The sequence below is a fragment of the Eurosta solidaginis genome, chromosome 1 (assembly GCF_040869045.1).
Source record: "Eurosta solidaginis isolate ZX-2024a chromosome 1, ASM4086904v1, whole genome shotgun sequence".
Taxonomy (NCBI): Eukaryota; Metazoa; Arthropoda; class Insecta; order Diptera; family Tephritidae; genus Eurosta; species Eurosta solidaginis.
In genome coordinates this window covers 269,048,900-269,069,288 of record NC_090319.1, presented here as the reverse complement: position 1 = coordinate 269,069,288, position 20,389 = coordinate 269,048,900, and the positions used below count along the sequence as shown (strand labels likewise).

General features: G+C 37.5%; 1 protein-coding gene across 2 annotated transcripts; it reads left to right on the top strand.

The window, feature by feature from the left end:
• Positions 1-1,266: 1,266 nt before the first annotated feature.
• On the top strand, positions 1,267-9,466 carry LOC137237266 (autophagy-related protein 16-1-like). Of its 2 annotated transcripts, none has more exons than XM_067760690.1 (4): positions 1,267-1,567; positions 1,672-1,756; positions 1,844-1,987; positions 4,131-9,466. In XM_067760690.1, the coding sequence occupies exons 1-4, from the start codon at positions 1,297-1,299 to the stop codon at positions 4,222-4,224; spliced, it is 594 nt and encodes a 197-aa protein (XP_067616791.1). In that variant the 5' UTR covers positions 1,267-1,296; the 3' UTR covers positions 4,225-9,466. The 2 variants fall into 2 exon arrangements, with proteins under 2 accessions (XP_067616791.1, XP_067616790.1); XM_067760689.1 differs by having other exon boundaries at positions 4,107-9,466.
• Positions 9,467-20,389: the final 10,923 nt, after the last annotated feature.

Sequence of the window (20,389 nt, the reverse complement as noted above, 5' to 3'; positions counted from 1 at the left end):
AGCGCTATACTGCTATAGCCATACTCAAGATGCCTCGAGGCCTTAATCCATTAATAAATTTCTGAAAATGTTAATTTATTGTACTTAAAACAAAACTTTGTTTCACCCACACGTAGTTTCCCCTTCCCCAAAATGCCTCTATGGATCCGTCGGTGATTGTGCATAAGACCACAATAAATTATTAATGTACTTACACTTGTTTAGTCCAGAGGGTATACAAAATCAGTATTTGCTATCGAGATGATAACTAAGAACGAAAAAATCTATGAAATGGTGTCGCTGCTGCCAGATTTGATCAGAAATAGTAGAGCCGGCGAATGCAACACAAACCATGAATGCGGTGAACCAAGGGCGCTAGTGGATCTAATGTTATCTCAAATTTCGTTAAGCATAACAAATATTTAAAAAGTTCTTGATCATTTTCTGTTTTTATTTCTTCTAAATATATTTTCTGTTGGAAAACTTCTCTAGTTGAGTTAAATACTTCCATTGAATTACATATGCTAACTTCCGTTAGATACAACAATAGTTTGAGGCGCAGTAAATTCTCATAGAATTACAATACAAATTTTTTATTATATAATAAACAAACATGTCTCAGTTTTGTTTTCGTTTGATGCAAACTCATTCTTTAGCATTCTAACATATGTAAGTTTGTTTGTTAATGCATTTACAGCTCATTTAACATACATACGAACATACGAAACGCATGTACCACCTGTTGTTTTATTGTTGTATAACATTCAAATAAAAAACACTCTGACAGTTTTACAACTACACAGCTTCCTATAAACTTTTGTGTCCCTGCAACTACTACCAAAACTAATGAGTCTCGTTAAAAATTGTTTATTGTCTTAAAAGAAGAGCAATTACTCGTAAAATTAAAACAGATGTTTTTTATTACAAAATTAGCAATAAAACGCAATGAATTCTGTACAAAGGTTGTTCATTGCCGAATCACCACCATTAAGTGCGCACCCATTAAGTACGCATACCGTAATAAAGTTGAATTGCATTTGAGTCGATTTTATTTTTTAATTTTTTGCCTTTCTTTCTTCTGTGGTACTCGTTGAGGAATTTTTGTTCATATAACTAAGGAAGTAATTCGATTAAATGTCCTATGAACTTCGCTATTGAGAGCACTGTATATTTTCCCTAGCTCAATTTTTCTCGTTCCCTAATGTTTCTATGTTTCAAGCACTAAACCACTCAATGTATCTAACATGTGACTAATTTCATTATTTTCCTTGTCTCATTTATTTTCAGCACACACTCACAGGTCACAGCGGCAAAGTGATGGCAGCCAAATATCTGCAAGAGCCCATCAAAGTGGTAACAGGCAGTCACGATCGTACGCTAAAAATTTGGGATCTGCGCAGTATTGCTTGCATAGAAACCAAATTTGCTGGTTCCAGCTGTAATGACTTAGTGACCACCGATAGTCTTGGTTCGACCATTATAAGCGGTCACTACGATAAAAAGATACGTTTTTGGGATATACGAACCGAAAAGCAAGCGGATGATATATTAATGCCAGCAAAAATAACGTCGATAGATTTGTCAAAAGGTATGCAAACGAAATTGTGACAAATTACTTTTATTTAATTGAAATTATTGCGTTCATACATGTTCATATTTAAATTGAAATGTTTTTTTTTTTTTTTGTTTTAGATGGCAACTGTCTTATTTGTTCCATTAGAGATGATACTATAAAATTATTAGATTTACGCAAAAATCAAATAGTTTCATCGTTTTCGTAAGTACTCATTCGTTTTTTTATTTTTTTTTATTTTGGGTTTGAGCTCAGGCTATTTTGATTTACGTTTATTCTGTATTTATTCAGCCATGAAAATTTTAAACTCAGCTGTGATTGGGCGCGAGCTTCTTTCAATTCGTGTGGCTCAAAGGTTGCGTGTGGTTCATCAGATGGTCTCGTTTATATTTGGAATGTTCTGGGCGAATTTGAGGCGACGTTGAAAGGCCACACGTAAGTACTGCGTTTTGATATGTGCTTGTATACTTAAATATATTTCTGCTGTTTTTTGAATTTGCAAAATAAATAGTGTGTCATTTTAAAATTACATCATGCGATATCATTGTGTGATGCCATATGATATTACATCATAACTTTAAATAATAGATAATCATTTGGTGTGCTATGGCCCCTTGATAGATATGTTGTTGCTAATGTCACATACCTATATCGCATGATTTGATTTCATATCATACGACATTTTCGCATGCTTTTCCGGAACAGTTATAAAATAATTTGAAAATTATTTCTGGGTTGTTCTCTAGAGAATTTTGGGATAGATTCGGAATTAGAATAATAATTTGTTGCCAACTGCTATTTTCAAATGATATCACATCGTAACTTTAAATGATAGATAATCACGTCACGTGCCTTTCTCTCATACTGGTTTTATAATCTGTCTGCTCGATTGATACAAACATAATATGTATACCGGGGGTATAAATATTATATAACAGCTGCCGGTTTTAGGGATATTGTATTGTAAATGTCACATATCTAGATCGCATGATTTCATTCATATCATACGACATCTTCGTTTGTTATAATTACGTAGCATACAAACGCACTTTTCCGGAACCTTTCCATGATTGCTTTCGCGACCATTTCTGAAGCTTTTTACGACCATTTCAAAATTTCTTCTAGATTTCCGGTATCACTTCGGAATGATTTTCGGAATCAATTCGGAACGATATTTCAATCACTGCGAAAGCTTTTGGGGATTGTGGGTGGGATCATTACACGCCTATTTCGGTATTGCAGATAATTTCTAGACTGGTTTGGTATCACTTAAGGAGTGTTTTCGACATAATTTCCAGCTTTTTTAGGATCACTTCGTAGTGTTTTCCGAATAAATTCGGGGTGGGTCAAAGAAAACCTCACACCAAATTGCTAAATTTACGGCAATTACAGGATAAATTCGGGATAATTTTGCAACTTGCTATATCGGTTAGAGACAGTTTCTGGATTTCTCCTGGAGTATCTTTCCGGATCAATCGAGATTGATTCCGAAACGTTTTGCGATTGTTTCGGCATCGATTCGGAGCGATTTGATAACATTTCGGAACTATCTCGGGTTCTTTTCGAGACCGTTTTTGAATAATTTTAGGACTGTTTCGAAATTGTTTTCGGGGTTTTCTGAAAATAATTTCGGATTTGTTTTTACACTTATTTCGACACTGTTTCGACACTAATTTCGATACAGTTTCTAAAAAACTTCGGAATGGCTTTTTAAGCCTTTTCGGGATAGTTTTGAACCCACTTTGGAAGCAATTACAATATTTCGTTAAACTTTTTTTCTACAACGTTTTGAGATTGTTTTTGAGATAACTGCGGGATTGTTTCGGGATGCTATTGAAATTGCTGGAGTTCTGATTCTGAATTAAAACTGTCCTATTTAGGATAGTTCGGATCAGATTTTGGCTCGTTTTTGGATCACTTCAGGACTGTTTGTATCAATTTGGAAATGTTTTAGGATCATTTAGGTTTTTTGTTTAAGTTTTGATGAAATTTGCTTAGCTTTGCTTTCAAGAAAGAATTTCTTGCCATGCTAGCACTTGAAATTTTAAAGAAACAATATATTAAAATTTAAAGATATGGCGACATGTGCAAAAATTAAACTTAAATACTCCTATCTGTATAAATCTGTCTGGAAAGCCGCCTTGTATCTATTAAGCTACTTGGTAATAAAAGCGTTAAGCTATTTAGTTCACTTGCCGATAATCTAACTGGTAAACTAACCGGTAAATTTCTTGGTAAATTTGTCAGCAAACAGCATGATAAACTACCTGGTAAACTTGCCGGTACGCTGAACTTTAACTTTGGGTTCAGTTTCTTTTATTTAAATGCATAAGATTTGAGTGTGAACTCAAAATACAAATGATGATATTTTGGCATACATGCTTAATGGTTTACTTTTATTTTATTTTATGTTTTCATACTCACATTTTCACATTTTCTTATGGATTTACTAATTACAAAGCATGGCTCATCACGTTTTCTGCGTTGTTTTTCTTTCTTTTTTCTTTTCTCTTTGGTTTGCCATTTTTAAATCTACGTTGCAACAACTTAACAGTTCTGGTTCCGGTTTATTCCACAGCTCTGCGGTCCACGCGGTCAGTTGGTGCCACAACAGTAATGCTCTGGCCTCAGTGGGCAAAGGAAAACGTTGCATTATTTACACTGAAACGTAACCGTGATTTGCTAATGTTAACAAATCCAAGAAAGCCGAGGAGGTGACAGCGATTTTATGGGTAAAACATATGTATATATATGTCTATTGGCTATAGCAGCAGAAGGTGGATTCACCTTTACAATACATAAAATGGAAAATATCAATTGTGGCAACAATAAACTCCAGTGATGTTAGCCTTAAATAAAAATCGTTTTTGCAAGTGTACTTTGACAAAAAGCAAACAAAAATTGTCAACAGTAATTTTAGAAGATAAAAAATTACTGCTAACAAATTTTTTTGATTTTCAGAAAATTAACTCGTGTCAGTAAAAAAAACGCCATATGATATTATGCTGCATGAAAGTTTTTTTCATTTCCTAAGTGAGCAGCCAGTGGTTGCGCCGGGCCAAGGGCTGCTGTACTAATTTACTTTTTTTGCAGTGCTTAAAGCAGGGACCGGTATGATCGTGACTTTGATTTTAAAAGTAAACTTTTGTATAAAATATTTAAAACAAATATGTCTTAGCTAACAGGCACGAAATAAAAATATTTAAATGTCAAATATACCAATTTTTCACAAACGAATGTTTTTATTGAAATTTCTAAAATAACTGTTAGTTGCGGTCCCTAGTTAAACGTATTTTCCTTTAAATTAAGTTAAGTAATATTTGTTTGTATGTCACAATAAGGGGATTATTTTTATATTGCAAGGTGCATGGATTGTTTATATCCTACGACAAATTATGCAAGACTACGAGAGCAGCTCATTGCGAAGTTATAGCATGCATTAATAAAAAGCGTCAAAAAAATTAAAAAAAAAAATTTAATATGACGAATGTATGAAAAAAAATGCTCAGCCTTTTCGTGAGCAAATGAAAAGAATACCTGCAACTCGTTGCCTGAAAGTAAACATAGGTCTGAAAACACTATAAATTGCAGGGATTGCATATAATTTTTTGCGTGTATTTTGTTGTTGTGACTTTACAATCCGTGCAATCCATGCATTTCGTGCAATCCGTGCACTGTTTGCAAGACAAAGCGAATCCCCATAATATAAGACGAACATGTTAAGCAATTATAACAATAACAATAAAGATACGTATAATAAAAATACAGTTTGTGTGCATAAGTATATATTAAGGCGGTTAACAATATATAAAAAAAAAAAACTTTTTTGTATTTTGTAAAATTTTATTGTTAAGTGAAAAAAGCAATCGTTTCGCAAGTAATTGTAATTGTTTTTTTTTATATTATTACATATATATAATATTACATATATTTGCAATTTGTTTATGTCTTATGATATGGTATTTGTAAATTTGCCATATTTTGAAAATGTCTAAATTAGTATAAATATTTTTAACAAATTTCTCTTCAAAGATACAAATTTTAGTCTTAAGTATTCGCTTGTAACTGTAAAACATTATATGTACTACTGAAATAAAAAAAAAACTTGTGTTTTTAGTTACCGAGACTAAAGATTATAGAATTTAAGTTTATATGCTCCTCTGCGAGCATAAAATTAGCACAAAAAATTATTATAATAGTTTCGGTTAATTTTCTCTTTTTTTATTTTTATTAATTAAAAAAAAACTTGATGGTTGCATAACAAAAACTTTGGACAAAGAAATCGAAACCGTTCTTTCAACAAAAATCAAAAATGCAAAAAGTTTTTCAGTCATGAACATTTTCGCAATTTTATTTCGTTCTGGAACATACAAGTAAGAAGAGCAAGAGATCGTAAATTCAATTCCTTTATTGCGATTTTTTTTTTTTCCTGAAGTGTGTTCTAGATTTTCTTCCTGGCCTGGGGCAATGCCGTAAACTGAAAAAAAAAAAAACTTTAAAAAAAGTAGTTCATATGCGGTGATTGAAAGTACTAGATTACTCTGGAGGTTTTATTTTGGTAGATATTGCTCCGGCCTGAACATTAACAGATGATGAAGCAGAGCCGTAGCAGCAAAAAATGATAGCATTTATTTTGCTCTGCTACGAGCTGATTAAAAACTGTAAACCAACCTGCAAAACTTTTTCATGCTACGGCTCTGTTCATGCTCAGAGTCGAAGCAGTAGCGGAGCATATTTTTTGTTGCTACAGCTACTCTGGAGTAGCAAATTCAAATACTGTTGAAAATAATGGAAATTTATTTTCGTTTTTGGACTCCACACACGTGAGTTGCCTCCTGTACGTCGTTTTAGACAAAAAATTTCTGTAAAAAACCTGTATTAAAAGAAAATGTCTGTAGTATACGACATGCTGAAAAAAATGTTCTTTTAAGTCTGCAGTGTGTGTGGCAGGACGCCCTTGCACTAAGGGAAAGGGTGTGATAATTTATAAGACCTTTTGTTTGCTACGTGTAGCAGGACGCCACCTACAATGACATGCCAATGTGAACTATTACAGCAATATTTTGGCGTAAAATGAATTAAAACCTCTGTAAACTATATATTTCCATATTCCAAAATTTGGAACAATTTCAGGATCATTTAGGGACTCCTTCCGGATAAATTTATAACTATTGCGATGTTTGGGGCTATTTCTGGATTGTCTCGGGATTGTTTTCCGTGTCAATCCGAGATCAATGAAGCGTTTTGGGATTGTTCTAGGATCGATTCCACAACAATTGAGAATAATTTCGCAACTATTTTGGTATATTTTATCTCTATGGGACAGTTCCTGAAACATTTGCTAATTGTGTTTTCAGGTTTTTCAAAATCAATTCAGGCCCATTTGGGAAACACATTGTGGCTGGATCGGTATCATTTTATAACATCTTTCGGAATCACTGCTGAGCTGTGTCTGGATCATATCGGGATTGTAATTTTCTATTATCTTTGCTTTCCTATCAAAGAAAAATTTGCAAAGAAGTGAAAGAATGAAAAAACTTGCTTACAAAAATTTAATCAAATGTATGAAAACTCATTTTCATTTAGTCGCTTCACAAAACGTGAATTGCCACCATAGAGCGTTATAGACAAAACCAGTTCGATTGGAATTATTATTTTCTTTTTTCTTGATTTTGAAAAAGGTATAAAAAAATTTCATTTGTTTTTGAGATTTCAAAATTTGATATCAATGATATTGTTTTTTGTTAGCTGACAACCATGACGGAACGATACAAGGTGGCAGCATGGTGACATACCTGCAAACATAAATAAAAATCCCATGTACTTTGTTTTTGTAAATTCGATGGACAAATGTCAAAATTGTACTGCGGCGGAAGTTGATGTATCAAATCAAATAAAAAAAGTTTATAATCAGCTGTTCCATGCTGCCACTTTGTGTCGTTCCACCATGCTGACAACGTTAAAGTTATTGAAAATTAAATGCAAAAAATATTTATATATGTATTTTTTAATGAAAAAATTGTTACAAATTACAATTAAAAACTAAATTTGTAACAATTTTTTGAAAACTGTTTTAGATTATCTTCCATACATAGTGTTTGGAATAAAGTCTGGAAGCGACTTTAAAATAATTTTTATTTCGGATTGAAATTTGCTGGCTTACAACACTGTATAATAAAAATGTTTCCTCAAACTCTAAATACAAATTTTCAAAAATAAATTTAAAATTTTTTCGAATTTTCGAAATTTTTAAAAAATGGTTCTATATTTTTTTCTTAAAGTTTTCGTCATGCTATGCATTTTAAGTCTTTTTTAAATTAACGAAACTAAATAAAATTGAATAAACTATAAAATTTTATAATATTTTTTTGTTGTTATTTTTTAACTCGCAGGTGTACATGTATAAGTCTCATTTAGTCTGCTATCTGTGGAGTATATGTAATATTTGTTTGAAAAACTTCTGCATTTCTCATTTTTCGGTCATAATTGTTGGGATATACATAAGTATATTTATTTCCAATTATAAAAATACTCAGTAATAAAAAAAAGAACAAATACGCCTAGTCCGTTCGTTTGTGAGAGTTAAAAAAATGCAAATACAAAAATGTATTTCACAAGGCAACGTTTTTCTTTTTCCTTTTTCAATTATATGATTAATTTAGAAGTTAAATTGACAAGGGCGGTGGTAATCGCATACCTAGACCTTAAGAAAGCTTTTTCTAAAATCTCAGTTACTGAAGTCATATATACATTAGGGTGGCTCTTATTTTACAAAGTGTTCGGATTCTTGATCTAACCCGCAGAAATATTGAAATAGCTTTAAAATTTGTATTTGCAGAACTTAAGGGCAATCAAAAAAGATTTAGATTAAGTGGTGATTGAAAGCGTAAGAAGTGCGAATTTTTACATTTCTATGGTTCACCATAATTAATTTATTATGGATGGAATCGTCCCACTTGTTATCAGTAACCTATTACACAGATTTTGCTTTCAAAATTACAAAATTTGGTCAAACAAAGTTATAAAATAGAAAGCGGTGCGAAGACTTCATTTGCGCGCAAAATTTCCAAATTTTTATTTTGAATATTTAGATATTTTTCGACTACGCATGTTTGTAGCTAATACAATTTGACTTAAACGGCGTGCAAGTTGTAAAACGCCCTCGACTTCTGTTTAATTTTGAGAATCGTTTTTCGTGACGAGTGATGGTTATTTTTTCTATACAATGAATGAGGAAAAACTGACAGCGACTGTGATTGGGATTAAAAGTAAGCGTGACTGTGATTGCGACTTAGATCATATTGCTCATCTATCATTGCTCAGTCACAGAATTTTCTGTAAGACGAGACCCTTTCGCTGAATCTGAATCTTAAGTCCTTAAAGATCCTATAGTATATGAAAATTCCTTATTTTTATTGAAATTTCAAGTGTAGGAGCTAAAATTCAGATTCATCACAAAATTTGGGTTAACCCAAGCCTCAATAAAACCAGACCGGTGGAGTCATTAGTAGATCAACAAAAATTTGACTTCCCTCATAATTCAGTCATGAATTTTAAAGTAGTAGGGACGGAAAATTTTTGGTACTATTTTCCTACTTTTTTACTACCCTAATAATGTACTGTGTAGAAAAAACCAAACTCGTTATATCTCCACATCGGAAACGGGTATGAAAGAAGAAAAAAGAAGAAAAAAAGAGAGGAAACGGTAAAGAAAAGTAGAGAAAGTTGGAGGGTAGTGGAAATGGTAAAGAGAACAAGAGGAAGGGGCAGAGCGAGGGTAAATGTAAGAATATGGGGTAATGGTGTGCGGAAAAGTAGTAAAAAGAGGTTAACAGAAAGAGTAACAATAATATTAGGATAAGATTAAGAGTAATAGTGATAGAAGTCTAACTTGGATAATAGCAAGAGTAGGAAGAGAAAAAGGGGGGAGGGGGGGGGGGGAATAAGAGAGGAAGAAAAGAGTTAGCCAAAGGAGAGACAGGCGGATATACAGAGAAAGTCGGAACAATGTCCGCCGGGTTTGACTGCTATTCACGTTCGTCTAAACGTTTCCAGGGTCAACCAAAGCTGTTTAAAATAAAGTATTGACAAGCCACATATTTTTTGTTTGCCATCAATGAATTTCTATAAGCTCAGTTTTTTTGAGGTATCGCTGCTGTAGAACTTCTGCGAATTTTTATTTTTGCGCCAGCCCATTTTTTCTGCTCAACGAGCCTACCTATTAACGCTGCGTTTACGTAAATAAATGTTGGGTATTGGGACCGTGTACCACCAATTACGAGTTTTCGGATTACAGGCCTCCCAGATACTCATGCGCATTTTTATGGCATTGTTCCAGATCATCAATAATCTGATTGACGTCAAAAGTCTGCTTAGTTGTGGACAATGGTATACTCTGAAAATCCAGCCATTCAGTTCCGTTGACTAAAACTTTTCCATTCTCACTAAGGAAAAGGAAATAACACACTCCCACAAAAAGAAATATAGACCACAGGCGTTGTTTTCCTTCACGCTATTTCACATTTCAAAAAGGCATAAATGTACTATTTTTGATGATACTAAAAAAATCAATACTGCAATAAGTCAAGAACACTTAAATATATGAGGGCGAGTATTGTCAAATGTGACTTCATTTTGTGATATTGACTACACCTGTCTGGTTTATTGCAGCATTAAGGGGCCAGCTAATACAGGTATAGTGAATAAATTGTTTGGAGTCGAACCATGTTCGGCCCTCACTTGTACACAGAAATTTGAACCTCTCGTGTAGTAAACCAATATTGAGCCCATTTCTTCTGAAGCACCCCGATGTAGGCAATTATAAAAACTGCTTGTTTTTGTGTTTCGATGTAATGTAATTCGGAAAAATACTTTCGAATAGGACTTTGGGTAAAAACATGCCAATTCCGCCACGCCTTTAGTTGGGCAACCCTTGTGGAATTTTCCAATTTACACATTATCTAGTACGTTCTTACTTTAGCATACGATGTAGCTTTTCGACAAGAAAAACAATTGGGTACGGGTGCTATTTCTGTTTCTGATTATATTTTGTATACAAATTTTATTTAAAAAAAAAAACTTGTAAACTCACCTATAGAGTTATCAACTAACATCACGTTTTTGCTCTCTTTGAAAATATGATTTTATTCTGAATTATTTCAAATGTCTTTATAATAACTAACTAAATGTAAGTTAATGCTTTATATCTATATTTAATATTACAACCTCATTAAAATGAAAACAATGTAATTATATTAGTATGTAAACTTACTTGTAAGATTGGAGTAATAAGTTTTTGTAATTTGTATTAAAACCGTGTTTATTAGTTTTATAAAAATCAATGAGTACGTCTTGAATGCAACAATAAAAATATGAATTCGATGAAGAATTCTTAACTATAATATATGTAATATATATGTATAATCTACGATACATTACACGTAATGTCTCTTTAACAATTCAAGGTAAAAAATTGAAATTTGGAAAGAGCATTGGACCGACAAGAAATACAAAACTAAAATTTCGTATAAGTGGTAACCCCCACATTTTAAGAAATTTACTTTGTAGTAGTGATGGCTCTCCTATTTTTTATGTGTTTTTGCCACTGCAGGAAGATTTTAACTTAAAAATTTTACTTTGCTGCCTGGAAATGTGCACCAATTCGGTGTGGTGTCCGCATAAATGAATTAAAGATCATGAGTTACAGTTTCGGAAAAGCAGTTTCGGCATCGAATTCGTCTTGGGAGGGAGACGTTGTCACCAAGTACTGACGTTGACGCCTGTGGGCGAACGTCTTGCCGCTATCCGAATAAAAGCAAAACTTTTAAACACATCAGTCATCTGGGAGTTGAAAGACTTGAACGTTTAGAACGCACATAGGAGCATTGCCCTACCATGATATAAAAGTCGTGCTTGGCGAAGTTAACACCTGTGTGGGCAAAAAAGGAGTTTTTGGCCCCATAGTCGGGAAGTTCAGCCAACGCAATGAAATTTCTAGTAATGGACTGTGGCTGACCGACTTCGCCGTGCTTCCAGCACTAGGTTCATGCATAAAAATATACATCAACCTACATGGCTGTCCTCCGATCGGAATACATGCAATCAGATCGACCATGTTGTGATAGACGGACGGTATGCCTCCAGTGTTTTAGATGTGCCAACGATGAGACTCGAACCATGTTCTCGTCGCAGCCAATATACGCGCCCGTCTGTGCGCGGCGAACGCCAAGGAAAGCTAGACGTCTAAAGTCTGCAATCGCAGCAGACTGCCAATGATTTCGCAACTCGACTCTTACACCTGCTCTCTGAGAACACAAGTCAACCCGACGGAAAGCAGGAGCACTTCGTACTACCGCCGACTAAAAAATTTGTTACCGGCGACCACGGAAAAATAACTGGTACGATGAAGAGTGTCGCGTTGCAACCGAAAAAAAGCCGCTGCCTACATGGTTACGTTAAAGACGAACGCAAAAAGGAGAGTCTGTGAACGCTACCATGAGTTGGAAAGGGAAGCGAGACGCCTTTTTAAGAAGAAAAAAGCAGAACCAGAAGGGCGTGAGTGTGGAGAGCTTGAGCTGCTAGCCACCGGAAATAATGCCCGCAAATTTTACTAAAAAATCCCGCTACAGACGGAAGGTTTAAGCCACCGGAAATAATGCCCGCAAATTTTACTAAAAAATCCCGCGACAGACGGAAGGTTTAAGTCCAGGGCAAACTCCAGTACGAACGAAAAATAACGACCTTGCCACCGATGTCCAAAGAGTACTTAGTTTATGGAGGGACAACTTCTCTGTTCTCCTAAATGGAGACAACGTTGTACCGCACAGAGACTATGAACCCGATTTTGCAATCGATGATAATGGATCTAATATCCCCCACCCGATTGTGGCGAAGTCAGAATAGCAAAAACCAGATTAAAAAACAACAAGGCCGCGGGCGCTGATGGATTGCCAGCGGGCTATTCAAATACGGCGTCCAGGAGGTGGTAGGGTACATGCATCGTCATCTTTGCAAAATATGGTCAGAAAAGTGAATGCCCCATACGCTTGGAATGTAAATGTGCTTTGCCCAGTCCACAAGAATACGTTTTTTTTATTTCACGCCAACGTTTCACAATTAGAAAATCTGGTCAAGGTCGGTCGACGATCTTTCGAACAATATGCTTGGAAAGATTCCCTGTCAGGGCATGTGATTTAATTCCAGATTTACCTAATAATAAAAGGAATGCACGAAAATTATTTAAAACTTCACAGATGCATTTCCGAGTGCTAATCACTGAAGAACTATTTTTTATTTAAATATTATACATATAACACGAAATTTACAATGCAGATATGTAAGTTAAGCGTACACTTAATACAAGTAAATACTTAAGACTGGAGCTCATGCGCCACTGAGCATGCGCACACGTTCAAGTATTTTATTATGTGATTCGCAAAGTTGTACTTTTTTCATGGTACGCTACATAGGGCAACAACACAGACAAACAAAAAACTGAGCTCGATAAAAAGCGGCCTACTGTAATTAGGACAATTATTTCGTAAAAAGTCATTCAACAGTGGGGCCCACGCACATATAGGAACTGGCAAGTTGTTTTCTAGGTTTTTGATGTGTAAACATCTTTGCTCACTGTAGCAAGTTTGTGAGAGTGTTTGGGCGAAATAAAGGAAAGGAAATGGAAGAGCCAGAACTGAAATGAAAGGAAGAGAGCAGAAATGAAGAAAGGATTAGAAGCCGAATACGGACGGGGTGTTAGCAATTTCTTATTCAGGTGCTTATGGTTTTCAGCTATCGGTTTGTTATCGACGCGATATTGCCGCTTAATTCATTTATTATCGACGATCTAGCGGTATTTTATTGGTATGCTATAGACGAGGTATAGACGAATTATCGATTTTTTATTGGTGTGCTATCGACGAGGTATAGACGAGCTATCGATTTGTTTTTCAAGTGTTAGAGATTTTCCAGCGACAACAAGGGTTATCGACGATTTATCGGTTTCTTACCAAAAGTTGTCGATTTATTTTCGAAAAAATATCGATTATGCATCGAAAAGATATCAATATATTAACAAAAAGCTATCGATTTGCTATAGAAATATTTTCAATTTGTAATCGGTGTGTTATCGATTTGTTATTAAAATCGTATCGATTTTTTATTGAAGCGTTACCGATTTGTAATCGTAAAGCTATCGATTTGTTATCAAGAAGATATCCATGTGTTATGAAAGTGTATTGATTTTTTATCGAAAAGTTATCGATTATTTATAGAAAAGTTATATATGTGTAATCAAAAGGTTATCGATTTGTTATAGAAAAGTTATGTTTTTTTTTTATTAACGAGGTATTGCCAATTTGTTTTCATCGTGTTATCGAGTTCTTATCACAAAGTTATCGAGTTATCGACTTTCACATTGATTGAAAATTTCACCAGGACAAGCAATCGACGAGAAAGTCAGCACTGGTGCTTGAGAGTGTAGCAAAGCCAATCAAACTAGGAGCACACGACGCAGTGCTGTTGGTCTAGGTCCCCGGCCACGACGGAGTGGAAGGCAATGAGCAGGCAGATAACCTGGCGAGACAGGTAGCGACTGCACGACCCATTGGGCCTGAGCCGCTTCTGCCAATTGGCCCGCAGAAAATAAGATGGCATTTACTATTAAAAGATAGGGAAAGGATGGCAGAGCACTACCGCAATGCTCTATGTTGAAGATAGTCTAATACGCTATTAAGAGGATATAGTACAGTTCGCTATAGGGCAATCATAGGCCTTTCGAAAAATAACCTAAGAATTCTAACATCTACTTTTACAAGACATTGCAGACTTAACAGCCATATGCAGAATTTGAGCATACAATTAGATGATATCTGCCGATTATGTGATCGGTCAGCGGAAACCGCACAACATATCCTCTTGGAATGCGATGGAATCTCAGGACGTAGGGCTAAGTTTTTGGGCTTGCCATGGGCAGAGTTTTCAAACCCTCGAGCCAAGTTAACTACTAAGCTTCGTCAAAGAAGTCGGCTTGGATGAGGTGCTGCGAAGGAGATGAGGGCACACTAGATCAATGGTCGCATTGCATTCTAAACAATTATCAATCGATGAATGGAATAAGCAAATTGGTTATTTTTTGTAAGGATCATACAGAACCCTGCTTTAAAATAGTGTCGATTAGGATCAGTCTCGGTCGCTGCAATTGTTTTTTGTGTTAGCAGCCCATCCTTCTATTAAAATTTTTGTATTCCTTAACTCTTTCCATAAGAGCATTGCGGAAATGCGTGATGCAGATTATCATTAAACTGCGATAGGTGATTAGATTCAATCAAGGCGAAAGAGAAAAATTTTAATGCTTTACATAGCGGCAAGAAAGCCTAAGTTACTCTAATTTTTTTCAATGACTGATTAAATTCTAATCTTATAACATTCAATCATTCATGACTTTTATGGTCTGCTTTTACTACATCGTTTAGTATTGCTAAAGAAGCTGTGGTGCAAAAACCGGCGCCCACTAATTGCAAAATTAAGTAGCGAATAGCTTAAATCGAGCACAATTTGCGAATTCATTAAGCCACTCTATGCTGCCGCTAATTAGTAATTAATCTTGAAATCTAAAACGGCTTTAGGAAACGATCTCTATAGACAAAGTAGAGCTAATATTTGAATGAAATGATCATAAAAGAAGAACTTAAACAAAGTTTTTTTGTTGTCTGTGAGATGGCTGCCTAAGTAGCATAAGAATCTAAATGTTGTTTACAAAAAAAAAAGTTGCTTTTTCCGCTTTGCCGCTAAAATCCTTATCATAAATAAGTGTTAGGTAGCCTTCATTACTTCCATCTTTATTCGTTTATGTCTTTACATATTATGTTATGACTTCTGTAGCTTGACTAGAATATCGTTGCCTCATTGTTTGAAGAAAGTTAGCTCGTTTTTTGAACGACATCCGGCTCTGGTCAATTTTCCCTGCACTCACATGCATCCACAGGTTTTTTCGTTCACAACTCAGCTCAGGTATATTTGAAAGTATTAATTTAATTTTTTTAACTCATGAATCGATATATTGCTTGAATTAAAATTATGAAGTTCGGTAGTGTTGCAATATGGTCATGTTGCCCAGCAAACTCGTATAAGAAACTCGATCCCACTTCCCAAGGCAGTCGGGGCTGCTCCATATTCTCGTGGGAAGGTATCGAACCCAATCCGGGTCCGTCTCCTGACCCCGGTCCTGAGAAATGGTTTTCTGCATTTGCCAGAAAGGAATCTTTTTAGGACGGTCATACTCTGTTCAGTGTGTCTCGTGCAAGGGATGGTTGCATCGGACAGGTTGTTCTGGGCTTGATCCCAAAACCCGACGTCCACGTAACTTTTATAAATCTTTTGTGGCGCCTTGCTGTTCACGCCCAAGGGCGTCCCGTAGTCTACGTCTTAGCGCCCCCACTACCTTCCAGCAGCTCCGTTGCTCAGCAAGCCACAACAAGTACCCGCTGCTGCTCGCGCACCACGGCGCCAACAACCCAAACGGCAGCTGCTACTCATAACTACTATCTCCGTAGTAGAGTCGGTAGCAATGCGAACATCAGCCCCTGCCCCCATCTTCTTCCCCCTCTTTTCCGGCAGCAACCGTGTAGGTCAGGGAAACAGACTCTTAGTCCCTACCCCCGTTTGCACCGTTTGCCAGCACAGAATATATATGTTTGCGAAATCCGCGACATCTGGTCTCCGCGACGGCATCGCCGCGATTCAAGAGACTAAACTCACAGCAAGATCTGCTCTGCAGACCTGTTCTGGGTATAATGTCCACAGGAAAGACCGCGAGAGCGGAAATGGAGGCGGCCTCGCGTTTATTATACACCACTCTGTGCAATATTATATATTTGATCCTGGCATCGACCGCAGGGACAATGTCTTAGAACGTCAAGGCCTATATGTTCGGTCAGGCGATGCAAACCTAGAAATCATCAACATCTACGTCCCTCCTGCCACCTGTTGCCCCAGTGGATACTGTCCTAACATCAGCGCCCTACTCACTGGAAATAGTCGCATTATTTTAGGCGACTTCAATGCCCCTCACGATCTATGGCATTCAAACTTGCAGTCAGACAGTAGGGGTGAGATGTTGGCGGATCAAATGGAAGAAACGACGTTCTGCACAATAAACGGAGATGACACGTATGGTAGGAAGCTGCCACAGTTCGCCGGATATATCTATCGTGAGCGCAGGACTCGTAAACTGCGTCAACTGGCAGCCGATTGTAACATTGGCATCCGACCACCTGCCTATACTTATTTCGCTCGAGCGTACTGCCGACTTCATTGTCACAGAAAAACGCACTTTCATAAACTTTAAAAAAGGAAAGTGGGACGAATACAAATCCTTTACAGACAACCGCTTTGCTGCCCTCCCAATCCCGACTGATGCTCGCCAAGGGGAGCGTGCTTTCCGCAAGGTCATTGAATCCGCCTCGGCTCGCTTCATTACCGCCGGTAGAATTCCCGAAATTCGGCCTCACTTTCCGGCGTAAACCGCAAATTTAGCGAGAAAACGTGACCTTATAAGACAGCTCGATCCCGGCGACCCCCAAATAAGGGATATAAACCAACGCATCAGATTGCTTGTGGATGAACACAAGCGGGCGAAATGGGAGGAGCACCTAAGCGGTTGTAACCTCTCTGCCGGCGTAGGTAAATTTTGGTCCACCGTAAAGTGCCTATCGAATCCGTCTAAGCACAATGACAAAATTTCCATCGCCTTTGGCGATAAAGTGCTGTCGGATGCGAAAAAATGCGCGAGCGCTTTCTACCGACAATATATAATGCATTCTGCGGTCGACAGAGATAGACGGAGGGCCAACAGACAGGCACATAAGCATAAATTCAGCGCGTCTCCGATTGCCATCGGTCATGCTAAACCATCCAAAGTAGTGGGCTCAGACGGCATAGCCATGCCGATGCTTAAAAGCCTAGGGAAATTGGGTTTCAAATATTTAGCGCATGTCTACAACATGTCTCTTTCCACCTTTTCATTCCAGAAAAATGGAAAATGGCCAAGGCGGTTCCGCTACTAAAGCCTGGGAAACCAGCTAACATAGGACAGTCATATCGCCCGATATCTCTCCTATCGCCAGTAGCCAAGACGCTTGAAGCCATTTTGCTCCCATACTTCAAAGGAAATTTGCAGCTAGCCTGTCATCAGCATGGCTTTAGAAAACTCCATAGCATCACCACCGCGCTAAATGCAATTAGCACCCAGATAAATTGTGGTTTAAATCAGAAGCCCCACCATAGAACAGTGCTCGTTGCGCTAGATCTAACAAAAGCTTTTGATACGGTCAACCATGGCACGTTACTGCAAGACTTGGAAGGGTCTACCCTTCCCCCATATCTTAAAAGGTGGACCGCAAATTATCTGGGTGGTCGGCAGGCATCGATGCAATTCAGAAACGAAACATCAAAGTCAAGAAGAATTAAACAATGGGTGCCACAGGGTGGTGTCCTATCCCCACATTTGTTTAATTTCTACATATCAAAACTACCTTCGCCACCGGAAGGAGTTACTATCGTTTCTTACGCCGATGACTACACAATAATGGCCACAGGCCCGGGCCCACAGATCGATGAGCTTTGCAACAGAATAAACGGCTACCTCCCTGATCTCTCCAGTTTTTCGCCTAGCGAAACCTGGCATTATTACCGACTACATCATCCGCGACCTTATTTACAACTTGGACGACCCAAATGTCGACCATTTTTTGAACATCCACGTCGATGGCACTACGCTACCGACTGTCCGACACCCCAAAATCTTGGGTGTGACGTTTGATCAGGATCTACATTTTGGTGAGCACGCAGCCGCAATTCCGAAAATCCAGAGCCGTAATAAAATCCTCAAATCCCTTGCTGGCAGTACCTGGGGAAAAGATAAAGAAACGCTCATTACTACATGCAAAGCAGTTGGCCAGCCGTTTACGTGCTACGCGTCACCCATATGGTCGCCAAGCCTTAAAACAACTCACTGGAAGAAGCTACAGGCCTGCCAAAATACTGCTCTCAGAATCGCAACGGGATGTCTTCTTATGTCCCCAGAGCACCATCTACATAATGAGGCGCGAATATTCCCCATCAGGGAGAGAAATGAGATGCTAACCAAACAGTTCCTGTTGAATACCCAGAAACCTGGACATCCCAACAGGTATCTGATTTATGAGCCAACGCCGCCTAGGGGCTTAAGGAGTCATCTCCGTGAGCATTATGAGGAAATACGGCACCTGAGAACTCAGCCGTATGGAGCTAAAAAACACATGCAGGTCCTCAGTGAACTCCACAAACAGGCGTCGAACCTTTATGCCGGGAATTGCCCGGTGAATCCAGTACTCAAAGAACAGTACCCAAATCTTGTGGAAGGGGAACGCACACTACCCAGGGAAACACGAGTCACTCTAGCTCAACTTCGATCTGGATACTGTAACAGGTTAAACTCTTACCCATCCAGAATCAACCCCGATACACAAAATGTATGCCCCGCTTGCAATGTGTCCCCACATGACACCAACCATCTCTTTAATTATAATGTTGAACCAACGCCTCTAACACCCCTCTCAATATGGTCCACCCCTGTTGAAACAGCAAGTTTCCTTGGACTCCCGTTAAAGGATATTGATGACAATTTGTGATCGGCCGCACCTATTGGATGGGGCGAAGCACTGCTACAACAACAACAACAACAACAATCTCGATCCCTATGCCGGAACCGAAGTCTAAGCCAGAACCAAAGACGGAAATGAACCAGGAGCCGATAACTGAGCCAATGCCAAAGTTGGAACCGGAACCGGATCTAGAAGTTATATCTGGACTGAAACCTTCATGGAAACCGAAAGAAGATTTGATTCCGGACCCGATTTCGCAACCAAGACCGGATACAGATCATAAACCTAAGTTAAACCGATATGAAAAGTGCAACCTAAGCAGAAATTGGAAACGAACACGGCATCGAACTCTAAATAGCTATTGAAACTAGAAGAGAAACACAACTTTTAACCGCAACCGAAATCAATTTTGGAACTAAAATCGGCAGCGTAATCAAATTAGAAACGGAAGATGGAATCGAAATCGGAAGCGAAGTTCGCATTGAAATCGAAAACTAATCCGAAACAAGACCTAAAATACGAGTCAAAATTGGTATCGGTGTGAGAACAAAAAGTGGTAAGAACATCAATAAAAACATGAACCGATACCGAAATCGGAGCATAACTTAAATCAACCGAAACTGAAGCTGAAAGTGGATCCGGTACCGGAAGTCAGACTTTAAATCCAAAGGGGAAAACTGCACTCTATTTTCATTAACATATACCGAAAATAGAAATTGGTGCTGATTCGTTAATCGAACACCAAAAAAAAATTTTGTTTGAAATCGGCATAGAAAAAACAAACTTAAATCCGACAAAGCACAAATACGAAATATCCGTCGCCTTTGGCAGTAAAGTGCTTTCATATGCAAAGAAATGCGCAAGCGATTTATGCCGGCAATACGTAATGCATTTCTCAGTTGAAAAGTCCAGATGGTAGGCCAACAGACGCGCTCATTAACATAGGCACAGTGTGAGTCCAATTACAATCATCGAAAAAAAAACCTTGGTAATGAGGGATTAGTTACCTGACGCTTGTCGTACACCTCTCTGTCCACTTTTGTCATCCCTGAAAAATATAAAATGGGTTTTACCGCTACAAAACCTGGGAAACCAGCTAACGAAGGAGACATATATCTTCCGATAGCTTTCTATCCTTAGTAGCCAAAACATTTGAGGCCGTCTTGCTATCTTATTTCCATTACATAGCAAAGCCACC